The sequence below is a fragment of the Corythoichthys intestinalis genome, chromosome 4 (assembly GCF_030265065.1).
Source record: "Corythoichthys intestinalis isolate RoL2023-P3 chromosome 4, ASM3026506v1, whole genome shotgun sequence".
Lineage (NCBI taxonomy): Eukaryota > Metazoa > Chordata > Actinopteri > Syngnathiformes > Syngnathidae > Corythoichthys > Corythoichthys intestinalis.
This window is the reverse complement of record NC_080398.1, coordinates 28,987,319-28,998,112: the sequence shown is the minus strand read 5'-3', so window position 1 is coordinate 28,998,112 and position 10,794 is coordinate 28,987,319. Positions and strand designations below refer to the sequence as shown.

The 10,794-nt window shown below is 38.1% G+C and overlaps 1 protein-coding gene across 3 annotated transcripts in view; it reads left to right on the top strand.

Moving 5' to 3' along the window:
- The first annotated feature begins 3,496 nt into the window (after positions 1–3,496).
- ntd5 (ntl-dependent gene 5) overlaps positions 3,497–10,794 on the top strand; it is a 29,336-nt gene continuing 22,038 nt past the window's right edge. For all 3 annotated transcript variants that reach the window (XM_057834500.1, XM_057834501.1, XM_057834499.1), the window contains exons 1-3: positions 3,497–3,660; positions 6,120–6,254; positions 9,929–10,120. In XM_057834500.1, coding sequence (XP_057690483.1) covers positions 3,549–3,660; positions 6,120–6,254; positions 9,929–10,120 — 439 coding nt within the window. In that variant the 5' untranslated portion in view covers positions 3,497–3,548. The remainder of the gene's footprint in view (positions 3,661–6,119; positions 6,255–9,928; positions 10,121–10,794) is intronic.

The following is a 10,794-nucleotide window of genomic DNA, read 5'->3' as shown; positions in this document are numbered from 1 at the left end:
CCACCTATCTGGTTTGTCTGTATTAATGCTATTTTTTTGGACTATAAGTAATGCCAGGCAAAAATGCACATTGAATATGGGGAAAAAATACATGTATATGATGCATTTTTATGTTTTGAGTGAAAGAGTATTCTTAAAATGAAATTCATATATCATTTCTGTAGTCCTTGATACTTATTGGAAAAAAAAGAGACCATATTAGCTTTTTTTGTTTTTCATTAAACAAAAAATAGGAAAACAATATTTACCTTTTCCCTTTTTTTTCCAAATTAAAAACTTAAAACAAGTCATTGGCTGCCATTGACGTTTATAGATGTCCAATCCAAGTGGATTATTATCCTATCAGTCCTGGGAGTGGATCTCTCCTGACTGTGGTTCTCCCCAAGTTTTCTCATTTTTTCCAAAAGGTTTTTGGAGTTTTTCCTTGCAGACATGGAGGGTCTAAGGATGAGGGATGCCTAGGACTTGGACTAGAACTTTATTTAATTCATCTACTGTTTCTGACTGTGTATCATATTGCCTCTGCAAAGCCCTTTGAGACAACCTTGTTGTGATATAGGGCTATACCGTACAAATAAAATTGAATTGAATTTGAAACAACGTGATTGAAGTAGTGAATTAGATTATTTTACCACTAGTAGATGTCCAATCCACTTGAACTGGCAGGACTAACGGCGAATGAAAGAATGTTTTTATAAGCTGCTGCTCCCGTGATCCAACCCCGGATTAAGCGGTACATAATGGATGGATGGAGTTATTAATATTATCATTAACTCTTTGACTGCCATTGATTGTTGTAATGGTGTCTCTGCCAACCCTCCTATTCCACATGGATTGCACGTCTATAGCCGCTATAGGGTATTTTTATTATACAGTGTATAATAACATAGAAACATTTAGAACATATATTTTCTTCTTTTACCAACTACCAAATCTCACCGTCTGTAAATAGTACATACCTATTGTATATCCTTTGGCTGGCAGTGAATTATTCAATTAATTTATTGAATGAATAATTCTAATTAACATTCCAGTCTGTATTTTTAGTCTCCTACGAGAAGTATGACCCGGCGTTGCTTGGGTTTGTGTAACGTGAACGCAATACAATCGAATGACAGATAAACATATTTTCCTTAGAGTTGCAGTTGTAATGTAGTAACAGTAAAAGGCCACCATAAGGGGTTCATGCGCAATCACCTTTCAATCACTGTACATTATTGTGGCAATCGCCATGAAGAATGAGAGCAAGCGTTTTTATGTTTCACACTTGCTGCTCTTGTGCCTCATAAAATCACACAAACCCAAGGGACAGCACCTTAATTGAACAGAAATCACCACCACTCTCAGTCATGTTTGCCACATTCCATGAACCATTGCGGGTGGAGATGTCCCGATCGATGCCGATCGATCGGGTCCGATCACGTCATTTTCAAAGTATCGGAATCGGCAAAAAAATATCGGACATGCCTTTTTTAATATATACATATATTTTTATTAAATCGTTTTCTAATCGTATTTAACGTTACAGACATAATATGTTACACTTATCAAGAGTCTTTAGTTTAGGCTTAAGGTAGGGTTATCAAATTTATCCCAATAATGGCGGTAATTAATTTTTTAAAAAATGTATCACGTTAAAATATTTAACGCAATTAATGAATGTGCTACACGACCCACTCACGCATTGTCGCGCTCAATCTGTAATGGCGCCGTTGTACCTATATAGAGAAGCAATGTGGGGAAGCAAGGTAGTAATTGACCTTTTTCTTAACTATCTATTTTATTTATATTATATTAAGATGTATCAATTGGTAGCATTAGGCACAGTCATGGTTGCACTTCCCATCATGCATTTGGGCATGGCTACAGTATCATTTACTGAAAGCTCAACAAATACACTAGATGGCAATATTTAGTCACAATATACAAAGTCACATTTGTCCTTTAAGAATTACAAGTCTTTCTATCCGTGGATCCCTCTCACAGAAAGAATAATAATAATGTAAATGCCATCTTGAGGATTTATTGTCATAATAAACAAATACAGTACTTATGTCGAATGTATGTATATATTCGTCCGAGTTTTATTCATTTTTTTCTTAATGCATTGCCAAAATGTATATGACGGGGAAAAATAATCGGGAATGATTGGAAATGAATCGGGAGCAAAAAAAAGCAATCGGATCGGGAAATATCGGGATCGGCAGATACTCAAACTAAAACGATCGAGATCGGCTCGGGAGCAAACAAACATGATCGGAACAACCCTAATTGCGGGTGTAACATATATTACATATACAGTTGCTACCGTATGAATATCCAGCCGAAATGAATCCCTTAGTAATATTCCGAAAAATTATACTTTTTTTTTTTTTTTTTTTTAAATCAAGAGTCTTGTTGTGGAGTACTCAAAGCCAGCACATTTAAATTTCTACATGAAACTGTAAAGTTTGAAAGCCAACTGTGACATTTCAATCACAAGATAGGCGTATTTTGCCCAAAAGACGGCTCTGTAACTGTCACAATCAGGGATTTTCCATGGTAGTTTTTGGAGTTTTGAATTAATATTCCGTGCTAAATGGACACCTGCAGAGTTCAAACCCATCTAAGAACACTCCTAGAAACATGAAGTACAACTGTGTAAAATTTCTTCAAAATCCACCCAGCAGTTTCGGAGTCCATAGGGAACGAACACACACAAAGTTCCATTGGTACGTATGTAGTGTACGATAGATATAGATACTCTTCCCGACCTGTTTTTGATTCCATAAAATGGAATGTGATGCCATAAAATGGAATCTATTTAGACATTTTATGTCAAAGTGTAAGTCTCAATGATTGTGGTACCTTTTATATGAACTAATTGGCTGCCTTTAATGGAGCTAGATGTCCAATCCATTTGAATTGGGAAGGCTGGCAACCCCACCCCAGTTCAAATGGAATGGCCGTCGACTACTAATTTCATTCCCAACTTGAATCACATTGTTTTAAATGATTATTATTATCCTAATGTTGTTTGAAAACCAAAGATACCTTATGCCACTCTCCAAAAGCCCTCACTGAACCATCCTAATAATCCATCCAACCAACCAAATAACCCTGACCTAACAACCACGCATTGAAATGACTCAACCTGTTTCTTATCAGCACCTCTCCTGATGAATACACTCCAACTCTTTTTTGCAACTCATTTGCGTTGAATTCGTGTTTATGTTCTCCCACGTTGCAAGAGCACAAACACAATGACTCAAAATGATCCAATCCCCATGAATGTAAATATTTTTTGGTCGATATTCTTCCTGCAATTGGCTGGCAAAAACTGGGATTTGTGGCGTGTGTCACTCGGCCAATTAAACTCATTTGATTTGGTCTCTCCCGAAATGGGTGAAAGGTCCTTCCGACTGGAATTCACTCTTTCCTCCGCCTCACCGCAGACCAGATGTGTTGCAATCCCTCCCTCCCTCTTCTTTTCGATGACCCCCACCACCCCTCCCACTCTTTAGTCCCCCCACCAACCCTCTTCTGTTCTTTCCCTAGTTGTTATCCACATGCCCCAACCTCAGATGGTCACAGGCTTGCCTTCAAGGATGGATTGCGCTCTGCTGCTCGTGACCCTAATGGTGGCTCTGACCGGAACCGTGACCCCGCAGACATCTTCAGGTACTATCAGTCATGCATTTAATGAAAAGGGAGAAAGCAAAAAATTAAATATTAGTACATTGAGGAAAAGTAAACACTCATGTAATCACGTTTTTTTGTGTTTTCTTTCTTAGTTTTCATACATTTCTCGTTCTATTGCTTGCTCATGTACTGTACTTTATGTTTCCATGTGTGCACAGCACATGTGTGTTTTGGTTGAAAGGAAAAAAAGGGATTCCACGTGTCAACTATACACACATGCATGCTTTGGTTTTACAATTTACAGTACTGTACAGCAAGCCTACATAGGGGTTGCCTCCCCATTTCCTCCTGCGTTGTGCTGGCACGCTAATAAAAAAAAAAAAAAAAAAAAAAAAAAAAGGATTTGCCTTGTGATGGATTATATAAAGTACAAAAAAATGATGGAATTAAATAGACTTTTAAAGTAAGCGATAAAATCTAGTGAAAGCTGTGATCTGCTTCCTTGGATGTTTGAAAAAAAAAAAATCAAAAATCAAACACCATCTGTTCACCTAAGCTTACATGGAGTACCCACACATGCACATACACACGCAAGGTGTTTTTTTGTTTTTTGTTTTTAATCCCTGCATGAAATTATTTCCGTTTAAATCAGAGGAGAGCAAACTTTTCAGATTTTTAAAACAGACCCCACCCTAATCCATAGGTTTCAAATCTGCGGCCCGGAGTCTAGATCCGACCAGCCACATCAATTTGTGTGGCCTGCAAAAATAAATAGTGTGCTTTGACTGGCTAAATTTCTTCTAATATTTTGTCGTAACACAATGAAAGATGGAGGACACCAGAAATCAGCTATCCTCTTTAAGAAAAATTTAAAACATCAAAAAATTTTGAATAAATAATATTTTCCTTTATTGTTTCTTAAATAAAAAATGAATTAGAAAAAGACAAGATTTACGTTTTTTTAAATTTTTTTTTTTTTCTAATTTAAAAAAAAAAAAAAAAAACTATTACAAATATAATTTAAAAAAAGAGAATATTTACTGTTTTTTCCATCTTTTTTTTTTTTTTTATTTAAATACATTCTTAAAACTCAATAATAAAATACGGGAAAAAAGAAAAGAGAATATTAGATATTTTCCCTTTAGAAAAATACAAAAATAAATTTAAAAAATGACACTATTTCTTCTTTTTTTTGAACAAAAACAATGTATTAAAAAAAAAAAAAAAAAAAAAAAAAAAAGATACAAGGAAATATGTGCAACAAGAAGCTAAAAAAAAAAGGACTTGGACGAGCGATCAAAGCTATGGTCCGCGGGCTGGAACCGCCCCGCCAAGAGGTCCAATCTGGCCTGCGGATCGGTTCTGCCTGATGACAAGTTTTAGTTCATTCATACATGCATACAGGATTTATAACTTATTAGGCCAAAAATGTACTGCTTGGCCCAAATGAGGTCTAAGTGATGCAAATGTGATGTGACCCATTAACCATAACGAGTTTGACATCCCTGCTCTAAACATTTTATCGGTTAAAAATAGGGCTGTCAAAATTAGCGCGTTAACAGGCGGTATTTAATTTTTTAAATTAATCACGTTAAAATATTTGACGCATTTAACGCACATGCCCCGCTCAAACAGATTAAAAAGACAGACAGCACAGTGTCATGTGCACTTGTTACTTGTGTTTTTTTGGGTTTTGTCGCCCTCTGCTGACGCTTGGGTGCGACTGATTTTATGGTTTTCAGCACCATGAGCATGGTGTAATTATTAACATCAACAATGGTGAGCTACTAGTTTATTTTTTGATTGAAAATTTTACAAATCTTATTAAAACGAAAACATTAAGAGGGGTTTTGATATAAAATTTCTATAACTTGTACTAACATTTATCTTTTAAGAACTACAAGTCTTTCTATCCATGGATCGCTTTAACAGAATGTAATAATGTTAATGCCATCTTGTTGATTTATTGTTATGATAAACAAATACAGTTCTTATGTACAGTATGTTGAATGTATATAAATGTCTTGTGTCTTATCTTTCCATTCCAATAATAATTTACAGAAAAATATGGCATATTTTAAAGATGGTTTGAATTGCGATTAATTACAATTAATTAATTTTTAAGCTGTGATTAACTGGATAAAAAATTTTAATCGCTTGACAGCCCTAGTTAAAAAAATAGTTGTCAATTTTGATGTTCGATAAAGGATTAGCTGTTGATTTGTTAGATGAATCGCGGCAAACACCCGAAGGGAACCGTATCTCCAATGTTTGACACACCTGGTCTAAACCAGTCACTCAAAAAGAAAGCTGGGGGGCAAACATCGTCCGGCCCACCCACACTGAATTTGCCCTTTTGTCAAACACAACCCAAAGCAGAACAGACAAACCAACAAAATCTTATTGTCGCCTTGAGGTGTTTGCTGTGTTTATAAGGGGGGCGTAAAAACAGTGAAGAAAACAAAGGGCCAAATGGAACTGTGTGTGTGTCCCAACAGAGCCGTGCCCAAAGAGGCTGGTGGGAGAAGAGAGAAGAAGGACGTGTCCCCGTCCGTGCAAAGCCGACCTCGATTGTGGCAGCAAACGGCAGTGTCTGTGCGACGGGCAGTGTGGTCTCAGCTGTGTGGCTCCAGGTAGCTTATTGCTGTTTGAGGGGGTACAGGGGTTCACCCCCACTTGTAATTGTCTTTACTCACAGCTGTGTCAACACACCTGACACAGCACAAATGACCCAAAAAAGTATCAAAAAGGACATGATTCTCATAATCAGCATTGCAGAAATGAGGTGACCTCCATTTACACTTTTGAACTTCCTCTGACACTATTTTTGACTATTATAACTCATGAATGTAAAAATACATTTGCCCCCCCCCCCCACATGTCTGATGTTTTGAGGATTTGTTGGTTTTGCATAAGTGGATTTTTTTGGTGTGAAAGTGAATATTTGCTTGTTGATTTTTTGGGTATGTAAGAGGTTCATAGACAAGTTTCCAAAGTACTTGCGCTTTATTTCCGAATTTCTGCTCGCGACTTCTGTTTTACACAATCTCTAACCAAAACAGCAATGGAGCTGGAGTGGCATCACTCATCAAAATCCCTCAAAAAAGGCAATTTGGAAATACCGCATCCATCTGCCGTCATCACGACATGGGAGGACATCATGTTCATGAAGGCAGATGTGGAACCAAGCCCGTGCCACCTCAAAGACCAGGTTTTTATGTAGCTATGTTGCCGCTAAATTATGGAAGGTATGTTTTTCCTATCCCTGCATTTTCATGTGTCCAGTGCTCCAAATATACGAAAGCTTAAATCTTGCTCATGAAACAACTTGTCTTTGATTTTGTTATTACGATTATGATTGTAATTCATGATGATGTTTAATATTATTTACTACAACTACTGTACTGCCGCGGCTGCAACACATGCTATTTGCTGCTAGCCTGTTGCTAATCAGTACATGTAGGATGGCACAATTATGTTCAATTTGACTACAATTCTGTGTTTTGCATCACAGGCGAGACATCATTAGCTTGGCTAAATCTAGTTATACAACAATAAAGAAATGAAAAACAAACACTCATCTACTATAAGTCATACATTGGCGTCTTACCCTAAATGCATAAATGCAAGTGTTACAAGTTTTTGTTCGTTTGTTTACAGGTGGAAACGCTGTTAGGCAAGGGAAGACAACTTAATGTGCCTCACAACAACACTTACTGTATGTTGATGGACATACAGTGGGGCAAATAAGTATTTAGTCAACCACCAATTGTGCAAGTTCTCCTACTTGAAAAGATTAGAGGCCTACAATTGTCAACATGGGTAAACCTCAACCATGAGTGATAGAATAAGGTAAAAAAAAAAAAACAGAAAATCCCATTGTTTGATTTTTAAAGAATTTATTTCCAAATTAGAGTGGAAAATAAGTATTTGGTCACCTACAAACAAGCAAGATTTCTGGCTGTCATAGAGGTCTAACTTCTTTTAACGAGGTCTAACGAGGCTCCACTCGTTACTTGTATTAATGGCACCTGTTTTAACTCATTATCGGTATAAAAGACACCTGTCCAAAATCTCAGTCAGTCACACTCCAAACTCTACTATGGCCAAGACCAAAGAGCTGTCGAAGGACACCAGAGACAAAATTGTAGACCTGCACCAGGCTGGGAAGACTGAATCTGCAATAGGTAAAACGCTTGGTGTAAAGAAATCAACTGTGGGAGAAATTATTAGAAAATTGAAGACATACAAGACCACTGATAATCTCCCTTGATCTGGGGCTCCATGCAAGATCTCACCCCGTGTCGTCAAAATGTTAACAAGAACGGTGAGCAAAAATCCCAGAACCACATGGGGGGACCTAGTGAATGACCTACAGAGAGCTGGGACCACAGTCACAAAGGCTACTATCAGTAACACAATGCGCCACCAGGGACTCAAATCCTGCACTGCCAGACGTGTCCCCCTGCTGAAGAAAGTACACGTCCAGGCCCGTCTGCGGTTCGCTAGAGAGTATTAGGATGATGCAGAAGAGGACTGGGAGAATGTGTTATGGTCAGATGAAACCAAAATAGAACTTTTTGGTAGAAACACAGGTTCTCGTGTTTGGAGGAGAAAGAATACTGAATTGCATCTGTAGAACACCATACCCACTGTGATGCATGGGGGTGGAAACATCATGCTTTGGGGCTGTTTTTCTGCAAAGGGATCAGGACGACTGATCTGTGTAAAGGAAAGAATGAATGGGGCCATGTATCGAGAGATTTTGAGTGAAAATCTCCTTCCATCAGCAAGGGCATTGAAGATGAGACGTGGCTGTGTCTTTCAGCATGACATTGATCCCTAACACCCAGCCAGGGCAACAAAGGAGTGGCTTCGTAAGAAGCATTTCAAGATCCTGGAGTGGCCTAGCCAGTCTCCAGATCTCAACCTCATAGAAAATCTGTGGAGGGAGTTGAAAGTCAATGTTGCCCAACGACAGCCCCAAAACATCACTGCTCTAGAGGAGATCTCCATGGAGGAATGGGCAAAAATACCAGCAACAGTGTGTGAAAAGCTTGTGAAGAGTTACAGAAAACGTTTGGCCTCCATTATTGCCAACAAAGAGTACATAACCGTATTGTAACAGTATTAACAAGTATTAAGATGAACTTTTGGTATTGCTCAAATAATATTTTCCACCGTGATTTGCAAATAAATTCTTTAAAAATCTAACAATGTGATTTTCTGTTTTTTTTCCCCACATTCTGTCTCTCATGGTTGAGGTTTCCCATGTTGACAATTGCAGGCCTCTAATATTTTCAAGTGGGAGAACTTGCACAATTAGTGGTTGACTAAATACTTATTTGCCCCACTGTATATTGAGGCTACGTGCATTCTACTTTGATGATGGAAGGCTCAACTTATTCTGCATCTTCGTTAATATTTATGTTCTGTATAAACCAGGAGTCTGTAGCAGAAAATGTCAAAGTTGGCGTAGCCCATGTTTCGCTCAGGAAACTTGTCTATAGGTTTTTGCTTGCGTGACATTTTTTTAGGTTCGTTTTTTTTTTTTTTGGGGGGGGGGGGGGGGGTCTTTTATAATTTATGGGTGAATTTAAACAAGATTTTATTGGAGTTTGAGAGGGTTTTGTGAGTTTTTTTTTTTTTTTTAAGTGAAAGTGAGAGGGGTTTTCGTAAGTGTGATTAATGTGCAAGTGTATTTTCTATGGAAATTAGTGTGTGTTAAGTGTTAAAGAGGTTTGTGAGAGGGATTTTTTAGGTTAGTACATGAGAGTTTTTGTTAGTGTGAGAGATTTATTTTGTGAGTTTTTAAGCGAATGAGAAGTTTCTTGAAGATTATGAGAGGTTTTTAATTATGCCTGCTGTTTTGGACGTTTGTGAGACTTTTTGAGTGTTAATGAGAAGTTATTAGGTGTTTTTTGTGCATTTGGACTGAAAAAGTCAGGGGTTCTTTGGAGGTTTTATTGTGAATGAAAGGTTTTTAATGTGCGTGTGATTTATTTTTTTGGGTGAATATGAGTTGTTTAGGATTTTATGTGAGAGTTTTTGTTGTTGTGTGAACGGTTTTCCTGGGCATTTTAAGATTTTATGGTGATGTATGAGAGTTTTATGCATATATGAGAGAGTATTTTTATGTGTATATATGAGGTTTTCGCATGAGAGAGAATTTTTGGGTGAGTGTGAGAGTTGGTTTTGCAAATTCGCCAGTTTTTCAGTTCATTGTTGTGCTTTTTGAGGTATTTGTGAGATATTTAATTCATGGAACTGTAGGTCACCTTTGCTCTTCCCTTGCTTTGCCACTAAGGTCGCACGTGCCCGTGGCCCTTGGCCCCCAGAGAGGACGCGGTGGCTCGTCTCCTCCATCCCACTCATTCCTTTTCGGCCCTGCTGGAAGTGCGATGCAAACCGGGTTTGACGTTACCCAGCGGCCTGGATGTCGTCATTCGCCGTTGTCAGGGTGACCGTCGGTGGAGTGGGGACGAGCCCATCTGCACAGGTGGGTCAAGAGTTTCACAACGTGTGGGTAATGCGTAAAATAAATTGAGATGCGAGCCAACTTCAGGTTATATTTTAGATATGACACTCTTAAGGTAAGTAACACCTGACTAAAACAACACAAACCTGCACAATGTGTCCAAAAGTTGAAGGTAACTCTTTCTGTTATGAGAGACAAAATAGAGACATGATCAAGAATGAAGGCCATTGTGTTTGCCTGGCCTCCTTGTCACCATGGTGACCGTAGCACAATAATTTGCAGTCGGCCTTGCACATTTATTATAAACATACACTTGCACAATCCAATATTGAGTCCGAGTACAAGAGCTGTCATATTTTACCAACACAAACCTGAGTAGAAAACCCAAATAGCACAAAAGAAGGGCCCGAGCAGAGATTCAAACCCGGAATTGATAAATTGCGAGGCAGCCATACCAATCACTCCTTGAATGAACGTTCTTTAAATACCAAAGATGTATTAATGTTAAATTCCCACAAAAAACAAACAAATGCACTTACTCACAGTACAAACGCCTTCAAAGATTTTACGCTTATTTCTCTTGTCAGGCTGACAGCTCTCATTTAGAAAAAAACACGCTTTTAAAGGTCCCGATGCATTAAAGGCGCACACATTCGGAGATCTTTTCTAGGCACGGGAAGGCCGTGAAATGTGAA